Below are 24,222 nucleotides of genomic sequence, written 5' to 3' on the forward strand. Positions count from 1 at the left end.
TATATATGATTGGAATGAAGCAAGTGCAATATCTTCATGCTGCATCATGGAATAAATCATGGCATACCTGACTACATCAAAAAGGCTGTAGGGCAGTCAAGAAGGAATGAATGCAACACTTTGTATTCACTGTCTGTGCGCTTCAGGGCCTTAATTAGGACCATTTTAAGGCTATTTTTGGTGTAACAGGGAGTTGTTAATAGGAAAAGTTCAGCGATGAAAGAGATGTTAGCAAACAGCAATCAGTTCAGGCACTTCAGAGAAATGGATTATCAATGGGGTGGTAGTTTGGATGGGCAGGTTTTAATGTGAACAGCTTCTTTTTGTAAAAGTTTTCAAAGGGACAGGGCCAATATCTCAGAAGATGGAATTACTTAGTGTCAGCTTGCAAGTGGCCAGAAGTGGAGTTAGGTAATTGGAAATTTAGTCAGAATGGTCAATGGAGAAGAGGTCATTTTTATGATCAAGGAGAAAATTTGATAGTGTGGTTAGAGTGGTTTGGTAACTAAAATGAATGTCTGGTTTTGTGGGCAAGGTGAAGGAGGGAAGCGACCGAGTAGATAGCTTCCACGTTGGTGACAAAGAATTTCATGAGTACCTCATATTTGTTACAATTGGGGGAGGAGGTGGTTTCAGGACACCACTGAAAATGAAGATAATAAAAACAATTCCTTAGTTTCCAGACTGATCCTAGTACAATGGGCAGTTCAGACAAAATTAACAGGCCGTCATAGGGAAAAGCATAATATAAAAATGTGTATGCCTACAGGCAGTAAGTATGACTGTAAGAATCGCTTTCAGTACTAAAGCTCCGAGACAGCTGGCAGAGGGGTGAAGCTTAAAAATGCTCACAGTGATCTTGGAATTAATATTTTCAGTAATCGTTATAGTATGTTCCCTAATAGCACGACCGCGATTATTTGACATAATCAAACAACAGAGTTTAGAAACTTTACAATGTGGTGAGACTCCCAGATAGGGGTCAAAGGGTCCCAAACAAACATGAAGCAAGATCGTGTTTGTCCTAGGTTACTTAAGATGAGATTTGTTAAGTGTCACAATGATGGACTTGAATCCTAGGGAAATGTTTTTGGATTGGAAACAAGTTAATTTAGTATCCACATTCTCAAATGGTGACAACATTGATCCATGTATCCACAGATTCATTAGTCTTCATATAATTGAAACCCGTGCAAATCTCATGTTGCAGCCTAACTCTGGAGCGGAAAAAACTTAAGTCTACTTAGTTGACAAAATATAGCCGGTATCTCATTCAAGTGCAATCACTTGAAAGGTTCAAATTTCAACGTTTTATATTTGGCAAACTTATTTACTGTGATCCTAATCATTTTGTTTTTTAATCAAGATAAATGTGTGACCACACAATCCCATTTTAAATGTGTAATATTATCGTGAAAACATTTCAATCATTTAATTGATGTACGACATTCCACATTTTTGTCTGTAATAGGTCTTGAGTCTATATTTTTCCTACTTGCCTGCTATTTACTTCCCAGGTACACTGCCTCATTCTTGGGCCTGGATATGAAGGACTAACTTTATATTCAAAAATGCAGTAATGCACAGTCTAGTCTAACCTGATCAGCTGCTTCTTTGGGTAGAAATGCACAATCATGATTGTCAGTTGAGCAGCGAACTGATTGGCTGAGTTACCGAGAGGAACGATAACTAAAAACAGACGGGAAGCATGGATCAATGCGCAATGGGCCGAATCTAGCTAGATCATGCAGGACAGTCAGCACTTGACTGTAATGCTGACCTCTAGTGCTACAAGTTACAGATATTTCAGGGAGATTATGAACTTGATGGCATTTGATGAGTGTACCAACTTTGCAGGAACTGTATCTCCTGTCTTGACTTTTGATCTAGTCCTCTGATCTTATACCCAATTGGTGTTTCAAATGAAATTTGAAAATTAAAATTTTCCACTCTTATCTCTGATGTACCCAAGAATCCATTCATTGACCCCCCTCTTCTACTTCATTCTTGCTGCTTCATGGAACAATTATCCAAAAAAGCCATACTTCCAATGACGTCACCTACCTCTATATCTTCATCACTTCAGTTGAACCCCCCAACTGTGAATCTGTGTTTCAGACTACTTAACTGAGATCTAGTTTTGAACGAGTAAGTGTTTTGCATCTGGGAGCTATGTGATGCACTTGTGGATATTTTTATTCAAACTGTTAAGATGTGTTGGAAAAGATGGGATTTGAACCTGGACCTTTTGGCCAAGAGGTAGCAACACCACATTTCCAACACAAAAGCCCCGAGATGCACTATATCATTGTCTGCCCTGTAGCTGGAAATACTTTGAAAATGTTAATTTTTTATATTCAGCTCTTTTTAAACTCATTTAGAAAAATTGTGTTTCCCTCACAGTATTTAAATAATGACAGGGAGCTTAAGTATGAATGCAGATGGATGAGGAACAAAACATTAGTTGGAAGGGTTAGAATAATTTGCTAACAATTTTTGGGTTTCTGAGAGCTCAAGTGTTTTTGTTTTAGAACTGTATAACGCCATGACACTTTTTCAATGTGCATTTTCTGAAAGAAATATTAAAAATGAATACAAAGTTTTAAGTTTCCCACAGCTTTTCATATGTTTTTCAAAAGGTAGTGGTGGTTCTTATTTTTACTAAAGGTAGAGAAGAATCCTGTTAGGTTGGATCACTGCCCCTTGTGGTGCCTTAGGAGAGGTATGAGTGACCGCGTGTTGGTTTATTCTTTTCTGATTGGTTTAAATCTGTATATGAGCTGTCTCAGTTCTTGAGGAAATCCAGGGATTAGGCAGAAAAGTGAAGTTGAAGTAGAAAAGTCAGTTAGAATTTTGTACCATCGGTTGGAATCCTGCTCCTTTTGTTTTTAATGTACTTCTATGTGTAGTTATCCAGGTTAAGGCATCAGACTCCCTGTGAGCCAATATTTTTGAAGTTTTGCTGACTTTTTCAAGGTTTGTGCAATAGTTATTTTGTGGATAATCTCAGATTTGCCATTAATTTTCCCTTTTTTTAAAATCTACAGTAGTTTTTTCTAATTCCAGATGTACATGTGAAATAAAATGTTTTGGAGTCAGCACTGTTTAGTCTGCATGTTTTCTATTTATAAGCCCTTTAATAGGGAGTCCAAATTCATGGCGTTTGTTTGACTCAAGGCTGTATTTTCATAGAATCTGTACAGTGCGGAAGCAGGCCATTTGGCCCATTGAGTCCACACCAGACCTCTGAAAGCATCCCACTCAGACCCACTCCTTACTTGTCCCTGCATTTCCCACCCTAGTAACTATGGGCAACTTAGCATAGCCAATCTACCTAACCAAATATCTTTTGACTGTGGGAGAAAAAAAAAAATCGATGTACCCAGAGAAAACCCATGCAGACACTGGGAGAACAGCCAAACTCTACACAAAGTCATGTGAGGCTGGAATCGAACTTGGGTTCCTGGTGATATGAGACAACAGTGCTGACCACTGAGCCACAGTGTCACCCATTTCATAAAACTGTTGGCTGAATGTGTTTCTTTCTGTCTGTCAATGTATTTGGAGGGTGCGTACAACAATTGAAGTTCAGAGCAGGAGTTGAAGCTTAGATAATACTACCAACATTACATAATCTGACTGCTCCATTCAGTCCTAGAAAACAGAATACTTATATACAGTATTCCATATGCAATCAGTGATTTCAACCCCTTTGGCAGGTATGTAATCAGACAGTTGCAGTTTTTGAATACACTTCCTTTTTTTAATTCCTTCTAAAATGATTAAGTAGTAGCTATTTATTTTCTGAACAAAAATTCTGTTTGATGTGTACTCCTCAGGCAAATGTTCTGATTTTATTCATCACTCCTTTCTACTGTTGCAGTGGAAATGATAAACCTGTCTGATAAGCGCTGTAAGTGAGCGTGATTGTCATGGCAAACAGCGAAGCAGTGCTGGAGCTACCTCAAGTTATTTCTAGACATAGATTCAAATGTTGGTATGTCATAGATGGCATTGCAGCTTAGTCAACTGAAATATTTGCCAGTGAATTTTTACTCTGTAGCTGCTGAATCATACACATGGTAATGCTGGAATGTGTGACCTTTCTAGGGTAGTATCATTGCTAGACTATTAATCCAGAAAGTCAGTTAATGTTCCAGGGAATGTTCTGGTTCAAATGCTGCCACTACAGATGGTGGAATTTAAATTTCATAGAAAAGTGTCCGGAATTAAGAATCTGTAGATAATCACCATTGTTGATGGTCAGAAAAACCCATCTGGTTCACTAATGCCCTTGAGGGAAGGAAATCTGCCATTTTCGCCAAGTCTGACCTACACGTGACCTCAGACCCACAGCAAAGTGGTTGACTTTCAAATGCCTCTGAGATGGCCTCGCAAGCCAATCAGCTGTATCATTTCCTTTGAATCAAAGAAATGAAACTGGACGGATCACTTGGCATGGGCCTAGCACCAAAAAAGACAATGGCAGAAACAGCCCAATTGACATTGCAAAGTCTTCCTTACGAATGTCTGGGGGCTAGTGCCAAAATTGGGAAAGCTGGCTCCCAGAATTGGAAGAGACCAGCAGCAGCCTGACAGTCATACTCTTGGAATCAAGACAATATCCGAGACACCAGCATCACCATCTCTGGATATGTCTTGTCCAACTGGCAGGAGAAACCAAGCAGATGTGAAGAAATTTAGTTTTGAAGTTCTAACACATTAGTCATCTTTGCAAAGCTTTTAAGCTGTCTTTACCGTGTTAAGTTAAAATCAATATCCAAAAGACAAGCAAGAAATATACACCAATTACCTGCCTGCCTTCCTGTAACCTCACACTTCAGTTTGCTCAGAACAGTTCTGCTGCTGGTCTGTCTGCTTCTGGACCTCCCTGCTCTTTTTAACCTTGCTGCACCTCTCCAGAGAGCCACACAGGTCCATCAGTCTAGCCACACGTCAAACCCACTCAATGATGCTGACTGTTTATTTCAAGGATCTCAGCTGATGTTTTGTGGATCATTCTCGCTCCCATTTCTGCCTCATTCTGACTCTGTCCCTCTCTTATTCCCAAATTTGTGTTCTCTCCATCTTTGCTTTGTGCTTTCTCTATCACACTTGGTTGCTTGGTTCATTCTCTCTATCTCTCTCTATCATTCCATACATCATTTGTTCCTTCATGCTCTCTTTCAGTCTCTGGTTTGTTCTCTCACCCTATGATTTGACTTCTCTCTTCCTATCTGTTGCTCTCTGCTTATTCGCTCTAACTTGCTTTCCCTGGTTGAATCTCTCTCATCACCATACTCTTACACTCCCTCATTCTCTGGTTAATTTTCTGTCTCGTCTTGTTGGTCTCAATTCAATCTCCCTCTCTCTCACTCTCTAATTATTTCAAATTCCCTGTCTATTCCTCAAATTCCCTGGTTTGATCTCTTTCCATGTTTTGCTCTCCCTCCTACACAATTTATTGTCTCTCTGATACTCTTGTTCACGTTTCACCGTCTCCCAAATTCCTCGGTACATTTCTCACTTTCTCGTACCCTGGTTCAACCTCGATGTTCCTTATTTTCATTATTTGGGCTATTCAAGCTCTTTTATTGAAAGCACACAAGATTCTGAGGGAGCATGACAGCATAGAACAATATTCCCCTCATGGGAAAATCCAAAACTAATTGACAGTTTCAAAACTAAGGATCTCCCATTTAAGACAGATATGTCAAGGAATTTCTCTTCTGAGGCGTGTTAGTGTTTGGGATTATTTTTCTCAGCCAGCAGTGGAGGCTGGGTCACTGAATATATTCAAGGCTGAGTTAAGACTGCATCAGGCATGATCTTCTTGGGCACTGAATATGCTCAAGGGCTGCCAGGCCAATCCTGCTCCTATTTCTTACTGTATACTACTGAAAAATACTTGCATTAATTTAGCTGTCTGGGAAGGGTACTGTACACTGTGGAGGATTCACACCAGATCTGAGTGAGGCAAAAGCCAAATCAAATCAAGAAGAAACAAATGCAAAGAAAACTGTATATTTCAAAAGGTTTCAAACAAATGATTCAAATCAATCTTTGTTACAGGCTCAGTTCGTCATGCTTAAAGTGACAGGATATCATACTATCACCAGCGACTGACTATCATCAATACTACTTTTAATTACAATATGCGTCATCACCAAATAAATTAATTTTATGATGAACTTTAGTATTACTAAGATAATATGAAAACCAGAATATGAAATAAAGCGTTAAACCTTTTTAGACGGAGTTTTAGATCTTCATTCATCTCCCTACGGCACACTTGGAGGAGAAGGATTCTTGTTTCGAGTATGAAATATATTTATTATTGCACTTGTGGTTAACTCTTAACCATCAGAGCAACCAGGAATGAGCAATAAATACAGGTCCAGTCAGGGATGCCCATATCCCATTAATGTATTAAAAAAAGTAACACTTCACGTAAAAACATCCTAGTTTAGTATCTACTACTGATGTTGCAGAGAATCAAAGAGTGACTATTTAAGTCCACTATGTTCCAAAATGTACTTCATCTTAAGTTTCCTTGGTTAACATATAATTTACAATTCAAAGATAGTTTACCATGGTAATGTTCAGCTGTCTTTCTGCGTAATGTCTCCACTGTATCTTCGGAGTCTGCCCATTCCAGTACTAATCGTCGACCATACAAGTGAGTGCTATGGCAAAGAGCATTGAAGGCTTTCTGTAGAAGAAACAGACTTTTGAATTTCTCTTTGAAATAAAAATAAAAAAGTATTTGTCAGTTACACTTGGTTATCATTTGTAAAATAAGATTTTGTGCAAATGTAAACAGCAATTAAATTATAAATTGCTATCTTTGAAGTGTTTATTTAATTCAACACATTTCTACACTAATTGGGTAACTTCCATAAGTGCAAACCTAGCAGATAAAACAGCTGTGCTCGCAGAACTGTTTGGTATCATCATAGTATATAAACAATTCTTTTCCAACATTAGAATTAAGACACAATCTTAACAATTTAACCAGAAGTATTGGAAAGAAGTCTCAGATCACAAAGAAATGGTCTTAATACAGAACTTTAAAAAACAACACAAGATTAAAACAAGAACACAAGGAAGCTCAGAAATGTTGCCAACAGCTGGAATGACTAATTGGGTTTAGCATTTTTCGCCGTTTATCCAACACTGTGGGAATCCATACTTGGAACAGTTATGCATAAAGTCTCTAATTCTGGAATCACAGAATTACTAAAAACGTATAGACCAGGAGGAGGCCATGTGGGCCATCACATCTATGCTGATTCTTTAAAGGAGCAGTGGTGTTTTGTCTCACATGATCAATTTTTATTTGCAACTCTGGAAGCTCCTCATCTTCAAATATCTACGAAATCACTTTTAAAATTATTTACAGAGACAGCTTTCAGCTTTCCAGGGACAGAATTCCAGATCCTTGTGACTCTGGAAAAAAAACTGAGGGACTGGGGGCATTCGGGGGAAGTTTGCTAAGAATATGAAGTTAGGTGCACAGGCAGATAGTACTGAGGAGGTGGTTGCAGAATGATTTAGACAGTTTAGGAGAGTGGTCCAGGAAATGGCTGATGAAATTCAACGTGAGCAAATGCGAGGTTTTGCACTTTGGAAAAAAAATACAGGCATGGACTATTTTCTAAACGGTGAAAAAATCTCAAAGCTGAAGTACAAAGGGATCTGGGAGTGGTAGTCCAGGATTCTCTAAAGGTTAACTTGCAGGTTGAGTCCGGGATTAAGCAAGCGAATGTAATGTTGTCATTTATCTCAAGAGGGTTGGAATATAAAAGCAGCAATGTGCTTTTGAGACTTTATAAAGCGCTTGTTAGGCCCCATTTAGAATACTGTGTCCAATTTTGGGCCCCACATCTCAGGAAGAACATACTGGTGCTGGAGCATGTCCAGCGGAGATTCACACAGATGATCCCTGGAATGGTAGGCCTAACATACGATGAATGACTGAGGATCCTGGGATTGTATTCATTAGAGTTTAGAAGGTTGAGGGGAGATCTAATAGAAACATACAAGATAATGCACGGCTTTGAAAGGCTGGATGCTGGGACGTTGTTTCCATTAGGCAGGGAGACTAGGACCCGTGGGCACAGCCTTAGAATTAGAGGAGGTCAATTTAGAACAGAAATGAGGTGACATTACTTCAGCCAGAGAGTGGTGGGCCTGTGGAATTGATTGCCGAGTGCAGTGGAGGTCGGGACGTTAAATGTCTTCAAGGCAGAGGTTGATAATTTCTTGATCTCGCAAGGAATTAAGGGCTATGGGGAGAGTGCAGGTAAGTGGAGTTGAAATGCCCATCAGCTATGATTAAATGGCAGAGTGGACCCGATAGGCCGAATGGCCTTATTTCCACTCCTATGTCTTATGGCCTTCCTTTATGAATGAAAATTCTGCCTAACTCAGTCTTCAATATTTTCAATAATCCAGCTTCCAATACACCCGAGTCCTCTATAATCACAACATGATGTAACACCTCTCCAGTAAGAAATATTCTTTTGATTCCCATCTCACTCTTCCCAAATGGATAACCTCCCAATTCTCCACATTATACTCTATTTGCAAATCTTTTGCATATTTAACTAGCATATATACCTTTAACGCTTTTGTTCTCCTCACAACTTGCTTTTCTACTTGTTCTTGTCCAGTCAGCAAATTCATTTAGAATGTACTTATTTCTGATACAAACCATGGCTATAGATTGTAAATAGTTGAGGGTCCAGTGCTGATCCCTGGGGCACCCAAATAGTTACAGTTTACCAACCTAAAAGAGACCAATTTATCACATCTGTTTCCTGTTAGTTATCCAATCCCCTACGCATGCTAATTTGTAACCCACAACACCATGAGCTCATGTGCAGTAGCTTTCATGGCACATCTTATTCAACTCCTTTTGGAATCAGTCTCGAAGAGACAAATGGTCTACTTGAGGCTTTACATATGTTTACTTCTCACAACTGTAACTAAAGTTATGGATCAGAGCTGATCCTCTCAAAATATATTAAGAAGGTAGCCTAGACCAAATTTTTCTTATTTCAAAAGGTGCGAGGTACTGTGTTCCAGATGCAATTTGTTTGGTCTAACTATCTGTCGTTAAGCAAAACACAATTTATTCAACCACTGCAGTTGAAATACAACAAAAGAAAGAGGAACTTAGAACAACTTAACTCTATTGGAAATCTTAACAGAATAGAAGATTATTTTACTGTCAGATAGGAAGTCTTCCAAGACAGTCATATCCCATAAACACACCCTTGGAAAAACACAAATTCAGAAAAACAGATACTCTTAAGTGCAATCCTATCAGCAAGAAAAAGAGATACATGCAGCAGCTTCCAACAGACAGAGTGTAGCAGCTGAGAGAGATTCACTACCTTACAACCCTGCTGAGACCCTAGCAACAACTGCTGGAAGCTAACTAAAAATCCTTGATCTGAGAGAGCTTGACCATACTCACTCAGGCTGCTTCTATTGTTCCAACTTTAAAAAAAAAACCTAGGCCTCACAAGTCGCTTATCTTAGACTGCACAGTACCTGTCTCCCAATCTCTCTCTAAAAGAAACCAGGAAATAAAACACCTCTTAAAGCCACAATATCGTCACACTGGTTAGCTATACAAAAACTCTAACCTTTAGCAGTTTTGTTAACCCTACATTAACCTCGGGCTCTGAGTGCATCTGGATCCTGTATTAAATGGAGACCTTATGATGAAATCCTGCGAAACATTTAGACCCGTGATGAATTAAACTCTAATGTTTGATTTGACGATGAATTAACTATTGTATCCTCAATGTATTCATTTTTTTTGTTCTAGCTTTTTAAAACTGGCAAACTATCATGCAAAATTTCGTAGTTGGTGAGTTGGACTTGTTTAATTGCTAACATAATCTATCCTGGTTAAGCAATGAAGATCAGTGGCAGGTAATCATCTTAGCATTCTGTAATCTGAAATATGGTGATAAACCTTCAGTCATCTTTATTAAGACAGACCAAGGTCGAAAGTGATTGGTTACTCTTTAAATAAATTTTCTGGCAGGGTATAAATGTTTGTCAGCAATTTTGCTTTAAACATCCAAAACAGTGCAAAATCTCCAAAGTGAAGAAGTCAAACAAAATGTATCTGCTTGAAATGGGACTCTGAAGTTAAGCTGCTGGAGAAATTGCTGACCATGACAGATAATGCTTAACAGTTTAAGTATGACCTCTTTGAATCCTTTTCCTTGTGCAACTGCGGCCACATTAAACCAGACTAAAAACCGAAATATGATGTTATTCTGCTCAAGAAAATTATTCAGGTCTGCAAACTGCCTTTGACAAGCATTTTAATTAGATACTTCAAACGTCTACAATAGAGTACATCAAATTAAACTTAGATCAATTTCAAATTCACTGCAAGTGTCACAATATATAACAACTTGAAATTGATTTACCTCCTAGATCAGAGATTCACAGCTAGTTCTTCTATGAGATATAGTACTGAAATTGTGCACCTATTCACTGACAATATAACATTTTTAAAAATTAAGTAAAATGGCTCTTCAAATTTTATTTGCATGGATCCTCCAAAACAAACAGAAAATGTTGCTTTCAGTTTGCAAAAAAGGGAGGTCTCTCTCTGTAAGTAAACAAGTAACCAGAAACAATCCCAGGACCCATCCTTTGCTGCAATGTATTTTCAAATAGCTATATTTGCCTTTACTTAATTGACTAGCTTTAAAGACAATGGAGATCCAAGCAAATATTTTATTCACTGCTTTATTAGCACATCTTTTATTCAACATTAACCAAGATATATACATACTCCGGTTCTTAAAGCTGTTTTTCTTCTATGTATTGTAGTGAAGGCTGAGTTGAGAAAGTGTGCTTCTATAACATTTTTACATAATAGTATTAAATAATATGCAGTATTATTTAAAAGTTAAAAGTATTGTTTAATATGAATGTAAAAATTACATATTTTGAAAAGCAAAATAAAATTTCAATAGAAAAATGTTAAATCTCAAAAGAATTCAGTGAATTATTTCAGAAGTAACCACCTGCAAACAGAGGAAAGGTGGAAAACAAATAGGCAGTTCCAATTTTCATGGGTTTAAAAGTGCGAAGAATAATGTCCACGAAATGTATCTCCTGCACAACATTCACAGATATTCAAAGTGAATTGAGAGTTACACAGATTTGCCAATTGGAAACTAAGTATTTATGGAGATTTCATCCCAAAATTTGTCACCTCTGATATCTCAAGTCATGTAACAGTTCCCTCAGCTACAATATTTTCAAGATAAATAGACAAAATTCTCAGAAGTGGAAGAAACAACTTCTTTAAATGCCCTTTATACTGCGGCCAGCAGCGCAGAGGAAAGTGACGAAGAGATTCATTTTTAAATCCTAGAAATTTCTGGATATTTCTGGAAAAAAGGTAATCCTACATGAAACAAATAGTAGAGATCATGTATTTTATCCTTACCCTGGGGAATGACTTTTAAACACACACAGATTGGACATGAAGAAAAAAAAAATACCATGATTAATGATGTTACGTTTAAAACAGTAACCAGCACATAACTAAGTGTCCCAGAACCCCAGGCAAAATTCAACAACTTTTAGTTATTCATAACTTGCATCTAAGCAAAATCACCAGAGAACTGGAAATTAAGCATATTCTACATTTCACTGCAATTACCAATCATTCTTGAAAATTTTAGCAAAAATAGGCATGGTGGCTCAGTGGTTAGCACTGCAGCCTCACAGCGCCAGGGACCGGGTTTAACTGTCTCTGTGGGGTTTGCACATTCTCCCCGTGTCAGTGTGGGTTCCCTCTGGGTGTTCCGGTTTCCTCCCACAGTCCAAAGATGCGCAGGTTAGGTGGATCGGCCATGCTAAGTTGCCTGTAGTGTTCAGGGGTGTATGGGTTAGAGGGGGATGGGTCTGGGTGGGATGCTTCAAGGGGCAATGTGGACTTGTTGGGCCGAAGGGCTTGTTTCCACACTGTAGGGAATTTTAAAAAAAAATGGCCTCAACTATGTCCCTGTTAGGGTGAAGGGAAAAGCTGGCAGGATCAGGGATTCCTGGCCAGTGAGGGATATGGAGGCCCTGGTTAAGAAAAAGGCCATGGCATACATTGGGTTTAAGCTCAAGTGAATCCCTAGATGCCTATAAAAAGCATAGCAGCACACTTAAGAGGCAAATCAGAGGAGTAAAAAGAGGTAGGGGAGGGATCTGGTTGATAAGGTTAACGATAAACCCAAGAGGTTGTATAGCTTTATTAGGAGTAAGAGGAAGGCTAGGGAGAGAATAGGTCCCCTTAAAGATCAGCATTGCCATTTATGTGTGGAGACGCAGGAGATGGGGGAGATTTCAATGACTATTTCTCCTCAGTGTTTACTGAGGAGAGAATCATGGATGGCAAGGAAACAAGGGAAATAAGTGGGGATGTTTTAGGCCACATACACGCTACCAGAGAGGAGGTGTTAGCAGCCTTAAAGCACATTAAGGTGGATAAATCCACCAGGCCTGATCTAGTCCATCCTCGGATGTTGTGGGAAGCTAGGAAAGAAATTGTAGAGGCCCTTGCAGAGATTTTTGCTTCGTCTTTAGCCACTGAAGTCGTTCTGGAAGACGGAAGAGTGGCTAATGTTGTTCCATTGTTTAAAAAGGTAGCAAAGACAAGCCAGGGAACTACAGGTCAGTGAGCCTGACATCATTGGTAGGCAAGTTATTGGAGAAGATGCTGAGGGGCAGAATTAACCAATAGTCAAGGTCTGATTAGGGATAGTGAGCATGTATTTGTGCGCGGGAAGCCATGTCTAACAAATCTTTCAGAGTTTTTTGAAGAAGTAACCAAGAGGATACATGTGGACTTTAGTAAGGCCTTTGACATGGTTCTGCATGGCAGACTAGTCATGACGGTTAGGTCGGACGGGATCTAGGAGAGCTAGTTAATTGGATTCAAGATTGTTTTGATGGTAGGAAGCAGAGGGTGATAGTTGAAGGTTGTTTCTTGGACTGGAGGCCTGTGACTATGGTGTGCCACAGATGTCAGTGCTGGGGCCTTTGTTATTTATTATTTACATAAGTGATCTGGATGTGAATGTACAAGGTATGATTAGTAAGTTTGCGGATGATATAAAATTAGCAAATATTGTTGATAGGAAAGAAGGTTATTAGAAATTATAGCCGGATCTTGGTCAAATGGGGAAGTGGGCGGAGGATTGGCAAATGCAATTCAATACAGATAAGTGTGAGATATTTCACTTTGGAAAGTCAAAGTAATGTCAGTCTTATACAGTAAATGGTAAGATCCTGAGGAATGTTGTGGTAGAGGGACCTAGGAGAACAAGTACATAGTTCGGTGAAAGTGGCATCACAGGTAGACAAGGTGGTGAAGAAGGTATTTAGCACGCTGGCCTTTGTCATTCGAAGCCCTGAGTATAGGAGTTGGGTCATTAAGTTACAGTTGTATAAGTCGTTGGTGAGGCCACACTTGGAGTATTGTGTATAGTTTTAGTCACCCTGTTATAGGAAAGACACAGTTAAAGTGGAAAGTGTGCAAAGAAGATTTATGAGGATGTTGCCAGGATGTAGGCCCGAGTTATGGGGACAGGTTGGCCAGGATTGGACTTTATTCCTTGGAATGTAGGACAATGAGGGGTGACCTTACTGAAGTGTATAAATCATGAGGGGCACTGATAGGATGAATGCATATTGTGTTTTCCCTCGGGGTGGGGAATTGAAATATTTAAGGCATTGGTTTAAAGTGAAAGGGAACAGATTTAAGAAGTGGAAACTTCTTCACGCAGAGAGTAGAGTGTATGTGGAATGGGCTGCCAGAGAAAAAGTGGTTGAGGCAGGTACAATAGCAACATCTAAAAAACATTTGGATAGATACATGGATGGGAAGGGCTACGAGGGATTTGGACCAAAGGTAGGCAACTGGAATTAGCTAAGTGGGCACCATGGTCAGGAAGGGCCTGTTTCCATACTGTATTACTGACTCTTGGTGGCTCAGTTTCTCTTCATAGGACTGTAGTGATTGTAGCGAGATCAGCCAGGTGGATCACATCGATAAGTGGGTCTGTTATTCTGGTCCAATTAGGGAGCCCTGGCTGACAGATATAAACTGGAGTGACATTGTGCTCACTCTGAAAGCTGGCTCTGAGGAAGTTGGTTCAGTGTCAAGGACTCCCCATGTGTAAACAAAAGATCTCTGGCCTCTGAAGTTATTTCAAGGAGAGTCTTGCCAATCCTGGAGACACATCTGGAGGACCTTTGTTGCATTCCCTCTATGGCAATTATACTTTTCATGAAATAAAAAGGCCAGAACTGCACAGAGGACTCTAGGCGTAGTGTAATGAGGCTTCTACATAATTTAAGGAAGACTTCATTACTCCTGTACTAAAATTGTCTTGTTATAAAGGTTAGCATTCCATTAGCCTTTCTAATAGCTTACTGTACCTACATGTTAATCTTCAGTGACATATCAACAAGGACATCCATGTCCTTTAGCAAATCTACGCTTTCCAAGTTCTCACCAATTAAGAAATGGATAATTTCATATTTTTCCCACATTATATTCTATCAACCACTTTCTTGTTCAATAACTTTGCGTGTCCAAATCCTCCTAAGTAGAACATAAGAACTAGAAGCAGGAGTAGGCCATCCAGCCCCTCGAGCCTGCCCCGCCATTTAATAAGATCATGGCTGATCTTTTTGAGACTCAGCTCCACTTACCTGCCCACTCACCATTACCCTTAATTCCTTTACTGTTCAAACATTTATCTTACGATAAACACATTCAGCGAGGAAGCTTCAATCGCTTCACGGGGTAGGGAATTCCACAGATTCACAACCCTCTGGGTGAAGAAGTTCCTCCCGACTTTAGTCCTACATCTGCTTCCCTTTATTTTGAGGCGATGTCCTCCAGTCCTAGTTTCACCTGCTAGCGGAAACAACCACCCTGCCTCCAGCCTATCTACTCCCTTCGTAATCTTATATGTTTCTAGAAGATCTTCCCTCATTCTTCTGAATTCCAAGGGGTATAATCCCAGTCTCTCCTCATAATCCAACCCTCTCAACTCTGGAATAAACCGAGTGAATCTCCTCTCCACTCCCTCCGGTACTACAACTTCTCAAGTAAGACAACCAAAACTGCAGACAGCACTCCAGGTGTGGCCTCACCAGGACGCTATACAGCTGCAGCATAGCCTCCCTGTTCTTAAACTCCATCCCTTGAGCAATGGCAGACAAAATTCCATTTGCCTTTTTAATTACCTGCTGCACCTGCAATCCCACTTTCAGCGATTCATGCACAAGGACACCCAAGTCCCTCTGCACAGCAGCGTGCTGCAAATTTTTACCATTTAAAACATAGTCCATTTTGCTGTTATTCCAACCAAAGTGGAAGACTTCACACTTTTCAACATTGTACTCCATCTGCCAGACCTTTGCCCACTCACAGACTATATATATCCCTCTGCAGACTTTCAGTGTCTTCTGCACACTTTGCTCTACTACTCAGCTTAGTGTCATCTGCAAATTTTGACATACCACACTTAATCCCCAACTCCAAATCATGTGTAAATTGTAAACAATTGCAGTCCCAATACTGATCCCTGAGTCACACCACTAGTTACTGACTGCCAACCAGAAAATCACCTTTTTACTGCTACTCTTTCCTTTCTACTGGTCAACAAATCCTCTATCCATGCCAAATATATTACCTGACATACTGTGGAACTATATCTTATGTAGCAGCCTTTGGTATGGCATCATGTCAAATGCCTTCTGGAAATCCAGATACACCACATACACAGGTTCCCCATTGTCCACCATGTGAGTAATGTCCTCAAAGAATTCCACCAAACTAGTTAAACATGATCTACCCTTCATGAACCAATGCTGGGTCTTCCCAATGGGACAATTTTATATACAGATTTCTTGCTACTTCTTCCTTAATGATAGATTCAAGCATTTTCCACACTACTGAAGTTAAGCTAACTGGCCTATAGTTACCTGCTTTTTGTCTACTTTCTTCTTTAAACAGTGGCGTCACATTGGCTGTTTTCCAATCTGCAGGATCCACCCCAGAGTCCTGTGAACTTGGTAAATAACTATTAGTGCATTTGCTATTTCCCCCATCACCTCTTTTAGTACCCCGAGATATATTTGATCAGGGCCAGGAGACTTGTCTACCTTTAGCCCCATTAGCTTGCCCAGCACTGCCTCCTTAGTGGTAATGATAGTTTCTAGGTCCTCACCTGCTATAACATTCTTGCCATTAGTTTTCAGCATGTTATTTGTGTCTTCCACTGTGAAGAATGACACAAAATAACTGTTTAATGCTTCGGCTATTTCCTCATTCCCAGTTATTAAATTGGCCTTTTCATCCTCTAGAGGACCAATGTTTACCTTCGCCACTCTTAAAATGTTCATATTTATAGAAGCTTTTGCTGCCTGTTTTTATATTTTGAACTACTTTACTCTCAATCTATCTTACTTTTCTTTATAACATTTTTGTGGCTTTCTGTTGGCCTTTAAAGGTTTCCCAGTCTACTAGTTTCTCACTACTCTTTGCTTTTTCGTATGTGTTTTTTTTCCAATCTGATACTTTCGTTTATTTCCTTCGACATTCATGGCTGGCTCTCTCTTTTCTTAAAGTTCTTCCTTATTACTGGAATATACTTCTGCTGAGCACTGTGGAAAATCATTTTGAAAGTCCTCCACTGTTACTCAATTGACCTACCATAAAGTTTCTGTTCCCATTTTACCTTACCTAACGCCTCCCTCATCCATCATAGTCTCCTTTGTTTAAGCACAGGACATGACACCACCCGAAAGTTGCAGGAACAGCATCTCATATTTCACTAGGGAACCCTGCAGCCAAAGGGTATTCAATGTCAACTTCACAAGCTTCAAAATCTCCCCTCCTCCACTGCATCCCAAAACCAGCCCAGCTAGTCCCACTTCCCAAACCATTCCTCCCACCTCAAGCCCCACCCCCATCTCCTACCCACCAACCTCATCCCGCCTCCTTGACCTGTCCATCCTCCCAGGACCAACGTATCCCCTCCCTAGCTCCCCACCTACATTCACCTTCACTGGCACCAACACCGCATCTTTGACTGATCTGTCTCTCCAACTATCTTCTCCTCTATCAATTTTCTATCCACCTCCCCCTCTCTCCCTATTTATTTCAGAATCCCCTTAACCCTCCCCCATTTCTGAAGAAGGGTCTTGACCTGAAACATCAGCTTTCCTGCTCCTTGGATGCTGTTTGGCCTGCTGTGTTCATCCAGATCTATAGCGCATTATCACAGGATATTGGTACTGGGTTTAACCTTCTCACGCTCCAATTTTATATTTGACCGTTCTGTGATCGCTCCTTACGAGAGGGTCCCTAACTGTGAGATCATTGATTATTCCTGTCTCATTACACAGGACTAGATCTAGGATAGCTTGCTCCCTCATAGGTTCCATTACATCCTGTTCAAGGAAATTATCGTAGATGCATTCTATGAACCCCTCCTCAAGGCTGCCATGACCGACCTGGTTTGACCAATCGATATGTAGATTAAAATCCCCCATGATAATTGCTGTACCATTTTTACATGCATTAGCCATTTCTATGGTTATTGCCAGCCCCACCAAGATGTAATTATTTGGTGGCCTATAGACCACATCTATCAATGACTTCTTCTCACTGCTATTCCTAATTTCCACCCAAATGGATTCAACCTTTTGTTCAGTAGAACTTACATCATCCTTAAAAACCAGAGCAACACCACTTCCCTTACCTTCCTGTCTGTCCTTCCGAACAGTTTGATACCCCTGGATATTTAACTCCCAGTAATGGCCATCCTGCAACCATGTCTCAGTAATGGCCACTAAATCATACCCATTTGCCATGATTTGCGAGTGAACTCATCCACCTCGTTTGGAATGCTCAGAGCATTCAGATAAAGTGCCCTTATGCCAGTTTTTGCAACTTCTTTTTGGGTCCTATCACCTCCATTACTAATAGCTCTTGAGCTCTCCGTCCTTTTAACTTTTCTCCTAATTTTCAATTGAGGTGAAGCTTCCTCTTCGCCTGCTAACCTGCTGCTTTGCCTTACATTAATTGTTATACTCCCTGTACGTTCACTCCTCCCTTCCCCACTACTTATTAGTTTGAAGTCTTATTGACCACCCTATTTACCTTATTCACCAGAACACTGGACCCGGCCCTGTTCAGGGGGAGTCCATTCCAGTGGTATAGATCCCTCCTGTCCCAGAACCGATGCCAGTGCCCCATGAAAAGGAAACCCTCTTTCCTACACCACTCTTTTAGTCACAAAAGATGTTTTACATTTTCCTCACAACTCACATTCCTGTGTAAATAAAAGTAAAATATTATGGATACTAAAATCATAAGCAAACAGGGGACAGTACAAAACATAGCAGGTCAGGCAGCAGCTTTGGAGAGAAACACAGTTAATGCTGTGACATTTCTGGCATGATTCCTTCAGAAATGATAGGAATTGGAAAATAGGTCATTACTTATACTTTTGACAGAAGCACAGGAGGAGCAAGGGAGTAGACAGTATAGAGGCCCAATGCAAAAGACAAAGCTGCTAATTGCAGAGAAACGGGGAAAAAAGAAGATGGAAACAGGGTGCAAAGTAAGCAACCAAGCGGAGAGAATAAGTCTTGCTACCAAGTGCAAAGTAACTAAGACAGAAAAACAAAACTGCTTTGGGGGAGAAGGAAAATAATGACAGAAAAACGGAGGGCACACAAAGTGGTCAGGTTCCAACAATACTTAATTCTATGTTGAGATCTTGAGGCTGTAGAGTATTTAAGTGGAAGGTGAAGTGTTGTTCCTTGGGTTTCCTGTTTAGCTTTGTATCATTCGAAAATTTAGAAATATCACATTTAGTCTCCACTTCCAAATCATTCATATATAATGTGAACAACTGAGCCCAAGTACCGATCCTACAGTACACTGCTAGTCTCAGTCTGCCAATGCGAAAATGGCCCATTTATTCCTACTCTGTTTTCTGTGTGTTGGCCAATCCTTGGACTGTGCTGGTATATTACTTTTAATTTTGTGCATAAACCGCATCCAAGAGATGTGGTTTATCAGAGATAATAGGAACTGCAGATGCTGGAGAATCCGAGATGACAAGACGTAGAGCTGGATGAATACAGCAGGCCAAGCAGCATCGCCTGCTGAGTTCATCTACCTCTACAGCTTGTTATCCGGGAGAAATAGTATCTGGGAGATAATATCCATCAACTCTCCTTTATCAATTGTCAGTAACATCCCAAAAGATCCATAAAGTTCGGCAAACACAATTTTCTATTTACAAATCCATGCTGACTGTGCCCAATCATCACATTTTATTCCAAGTGTCTTTTTATTATATCTTTCAAGATAGATTTTACCATTTTCCCTGCCATTGATGGAAAGCAGACAAGTCTGTCAGTCCCTGTTCTTTTCTCTTATTGCTACCTTGAATAGTTAGGCGAGACTTGGAAGTTTCTAATCTGCAGGAATCATTTCAGAACGTATGGAATTTCAGAAGATGATTACAATGCATCGACTATAACAACTCCCTTTGACGTTCTGGGACTACCAGTTCCCAGGGACCTTTCAACTTTCGGTCCCATTAATTTCTCTAGTACAATTTTCTTACTGATACTAATTTCCTTCAGCTCTTCATTTGTCCCTAGTCACTTGGATCTCTAATTGTAGAAAATTCCTTGTAGTGTCCCTCAGTAAATACTGACATAGACACAAAGTAGCCATTTGCTTTTTCTTTACCGTGCTATAAATTTTCCTGACTCTGCTTTTAATGGACCAACAATCATCTAAGTAAACATTTTCTTTTCATGTAGCTGTAGAATTTTTTTACAATTCTTCATTTATCTGTTTCTGCCAGGTTGCATCCACACTCTATTCTTTGTTCCTTTATCAATTAATTGGTTCTGCTTTGCTGTATTCTAGAAATTTCCCAATCCTCAGATTTATTACATTTTCCGGTCAATTTGTCAGCCTTTTCTTTTGTCTGACCAACTTCATTTTTGAGTTTTTGCATTTTTGAGTTACTGCAGCCAGGTAAAAGTTCTTTAAGAATTGTCCATTGTCGTCTCTTTATACAGTCATGCCTTTTAATGTACTCTTCCAATTCAATTCAGCTAACTAGTTTGTCATACTTTCATTGTTGTGCTTATTCAAATTTAACCCCCTTGCTTTAATTTGCACTACTTCACCTTCAAACATAATGTAAAATTCTGTTATATTCTACCAGAGTATGATTACTCATCCTTAAAGATTCTTTATAACAGGTTATTAGTTAATACTTTTTAAATGACAGAATATTTGATCTAAGACAGCCTGTCTTCTAACAATCCTATGCAAAATATTGGTTCCGTCTCAATTAGAGTATTACGTATGGTTTTGGAAAGTTCAGAAAAGATCTGCAAGTGTTGTTTCAAGGATGTGCAACTTTCATTGTGGAGCAGCTGGAACAGCTTTCCTTAAAGTCTAAATGAAGTGCAGATTTGACATTGATGATCAAAGTATTGAAGGATCTGGTCAAAAGAAGTAGAGAAAACAACTGTTCTCTTTATTTGAAAGATCAAGAACCAGCGAGCACTGATTCAGGATGACTGTGAGAAGAAGAAATGGTGACATTAGGATAAAATTGAGAGTATAGTGAAGATAGATTTAATCATGGCTTTCAAAGAGGGTACTACACAATTAGCTGAAGCAAAAATGCATAACTATGAGGAAACAAACAGAGGAAAATGAATAGATAAACTGTACTCAAGAAAAATAATAAACACATGATGGTTTAGACAGTAAGAAATAGGGACAGAGGTCATTCGTTACCTTGGGTCTGCGCTGCCAATCAACAAGATCAACCTTTCCCCATAACCGTCGATTCCCTGCCTGATCAGGGATCTACCTCAGCCTTAAATATACCCAAGGACCCTGCCTATCAGCTCTCTGTGGTAAGCGATTTCAAAGAATCGCACCCCTCTGACAGAAGAAATTCCTTTCCATCTTAGTCTTAAATTGGTTCCCCTTTACTGCGAGACTATTGTTCTGGTTCTAGAGACTTTGTTGTGAGAGTAAACACCCTCAACATTTATCCTGTTAAGCTCCTTAAGAATTCCTAAATGTTTCAAAGAGATCACCTCTCATTCTTCTAAACTCCAGTGAGCAGAGTTCCAAACTGTTTAGACGTTGCTCATAAGGCAATCTCTTCATACCAGGGATTAACAGAGCAAACCTTCTCTGAACCGCCAATGAAGTGATATCTTTCCTTAAATAAGTGGATCAAAACTGCTCACAGTACTACTGGTGTGGTCTCACCAGCATCTTGTACAGTTGCAGCAAGACTTGCCTATTCTTATCCTTAACCCACTTGAAATAAGGGGCGACATTCCATTAATCTTCCTGATTACTGCTGCATCTGTGCACTAGTTTTCTGTGTTTCATGCACAAGTACCCCCAAGTCACTTTATGGTCCAGCTTTTCTCCATTTAAATTAGATATTCTTTGTATTCTCCCTTCGAAAATGAACAACTTTATGTTTTCTAACATGATACTCTATTTGCCAACTTTATGCCTTCTTACACTATTTGCGTCATCTGCAAATTTGGCTACAGTAAATTTGCTTTTTTTGCTCAAGTCATTAAAATATATTGTAAAATGTTGTAGTCCCAGCTCTGATCCTTGTGGAATCCCACTGGTTACAAGTTGTCAACCAGAAAAAATACACATGTTTATGGATTTACAATGAGAGGTGAGTTTTAAACCCCATTCACTGTTTCCCGTCATTTGGTCAATTTTCTAGGCATGCCAAGATACAACCTCCTAAAACCATTGGCTCTTATGGCTTAATATTTTGCAAGGTCCCTGGTCAAACACCTCCTGGAAGTCCAAACACAATACATCTACTGGTTCCCATCAAGCCACTCTGGTTGAAATGACTTCAGAAATATTAGTCACAATTTCCCTTTCTTGAAGCCATGTTAATTCTGTTGGATAAGATTATGATTTTCCAAATGTGGCGCTATCACTACCTTAACAATGGATTTTAACATTTTTCCAAAAATAGACATTAGGCTATTCAGTTACCTATAGTTACCTGCTTTTGGCCTCCCTTTTGAATAGGGGTGTCACATTGACAGTTTACCAATCCTCCAGTACCTCTCCTGAATCTGAGGATGTTTGGAAAATCACAACCAGTGCAGCAACTAAATATCAGTTTGAATGGCCTCCTTCTGTGCACAAGTATTCAGGATTCAATGATTGTACACATCATACATATCTATGGATTTACACTGAGGGGTCAGTTTTAATCCCAAAAATTGAACAAGTGAGGAAAGAGAAGGGTAGCTACAGGCAGCTGCAAGTTCGACAGGCTCTGATTTACAGCTAAACGTCAGAGTGCTTTGGGAGATTTTCACCAGAAGAAAAGGGAGTTTGTCGCTTTTCCACAAACAAGCAATCACTCATTTAATTAACTAGCTTGAAATCATGAAAGTTATCCAAGTAATAGGATTGTTGCTAAATCCATTTTGAAACATATGTGGGAAAGGATTATCCTGAAAAATACTGTACCTTTGCATCTTGTTTTGTGAGAAAGTCTACAAATCCAAAGCCCCTGTGTGCACCAGTTCCACCCATTTTTTTAGGTAATCGCACAGTCTTTATTTCTCCAAAGGTACTGAAATAAGAAAAATATTGAAAGATTCATGCACAGTCCATTCATGCCACTCAAAAATCATACAATATTCAAATGTTCAGAGACAATGTCTATGTTTTGAACTCTAGTTCATGAAAATAGTCAACTTCTCTTTCAATTTTCTATTAGTACAAATCAATACTGGTTGGCATGGAAAAATTCACTACATATTAGACAGGCAAAACTTAGTCTCAAAATTTAAGAAAGAGAACTTAGAAGTCAATAATATCAACAAATATTTACACAGTAACCAAAATTACTGTCTGTATGTGACACCATTAATTTGTACTGAGTTGATGCAAGGGAATTAGTGTCTTGTTAGAACCAAAACAAAGTTGCTGGAAGAGCTCAGCTGGTCTGGCAGCATCTGTAGAAGAGAAAACAGAGTTAATGTTTCGGGTCCGGTGCCCCTTCCTCAGAACTGGATGTCTTGTTGGGCTAGAGATAATGGGAACTGCAGCTGCTGGAGAATCCAAAATAGCAAAGTGTGGAGCTGGATGAACACAGCAGGCCAAGCAGCATCTTAGGAACACAAAAGCTGACGTTTCAGGCCTAGACATGAAGTCTCGTTGGGCCAACTGGTTTAATTTTCAGCTCCTTTATCACAGTGCTGAAGTAAGTTATTGAAACAAATAATTGGCTTAAGTGCCAATAACGCTGTAAATGTGGCTCACAACCATTAAATTATAAAATTGTGGTATTTTTCAAAAATTCATTTGAGGGATGTGGGCATTGCCGGCTGGCCAACATTCACTGCCCATCCCTAGTTGCCCTTGACAGGTGGTGTTGAGCTGCCTTCTTGAACTGCTGCAGTCACCTGTGGGTTGGACCATAAAGCTATTAAGGAGGGAATTCTAAGATTTTGACCCAGCAACGTTGTCGTTCTTGTCCCATTTTCTATTCTATTTTTGTGATTTAAACTTACCCTTTTAGCTTCTATCCTTACTTTATCAACTCTCTATTTTTACTTAATTTTCTTCCTCATAAATCTAAATTGAAAATAATTAATTACCAATGCACACAAATAAAAAAATTGTTAATGGCATGTCTCCTCAGGTTACGTCCTGATGCTAGTACATATGATGTGGTGAGGCAAACTCTCAGATACAAATGACAGAACTGAATTGGAGTAAAAATTTTCAGCACAGCTATATCTATACCCAGTACTTGTCTCTTCATTATGCCAAAGAATGTCCAAGCTACAATAAATCTACAATAATATAATAATGAGCCTGTCATAAATTACACTTTTATTCTAATTTGGCAATACTTGTATTTCTCTTCTATTGAATCTATCAATTCCAATGAAAAATACTGGTCAGAGATCAACTGAAAATCATTTGAGGTACCGTACTTCCTTTATCACAATAGCAATGTTCCTTTGAACAAACTCAGTATAACTGAGGTGAAATTAAACATATGCTACTCTTTAAAAGTGGAATGATGAACTGTTCTATTAGTC

At 39.4% G+C, this 24,222-nt stretch overlaps 1 protein-coding gene across 4 annotated transcripts in view; it reads right to left on the reverse strand.

The window, feature by feature from the left end:
• Positions 1 to 24,222, reverse strand: part of rbm19 (RNA binding motif protein 19) — a 239,328-nt gene that overhangs the window by 109,302 nt on the left and 105,804 nt on the right. For all 4 annotated transcript variants that reach the window (XR_007249971.2, XM_059655088.1, XM_048556299.2 and 1 more), the window contains exons 22-23: positions 22,637 to 22,742; positions 6,592 to 6,712 (exon numbers count right to left, since the gene is read on the reverse strand). Coding sequence is in view for 3 of the 4 variants with exons in the window: in XM_059655088.1 (XP_059511071.1) it covers positions 6,592 to 6,712; positions 22,637 to 22,742 (227 nt within the window). In the remaining variant the exon portion in view is untranslated. The remainder of the gene's footprint in view (positions 1 to 6,591; positions 6,713 to 22,636; positions 22,743 to 24,222) is intronic.

The sequence above is a fragment of the Stegostoma tigrinum genome, chromosome 26 (genome assembly GCF_030684315.1).
Source record: "Stegostoma tigrinum isolate sSteTig4 chromosome 26, sSteTig4.hap1, whole genome shotgun sequence".
NCBI classification, from domain to species: domain Eukaryota; kingdom Metazoa; phylum Chordata; class Chondrichthyes; order Orectolobiformes; family Stegostomatidae; genus Stegostoma; species Stegostoma tigrinum.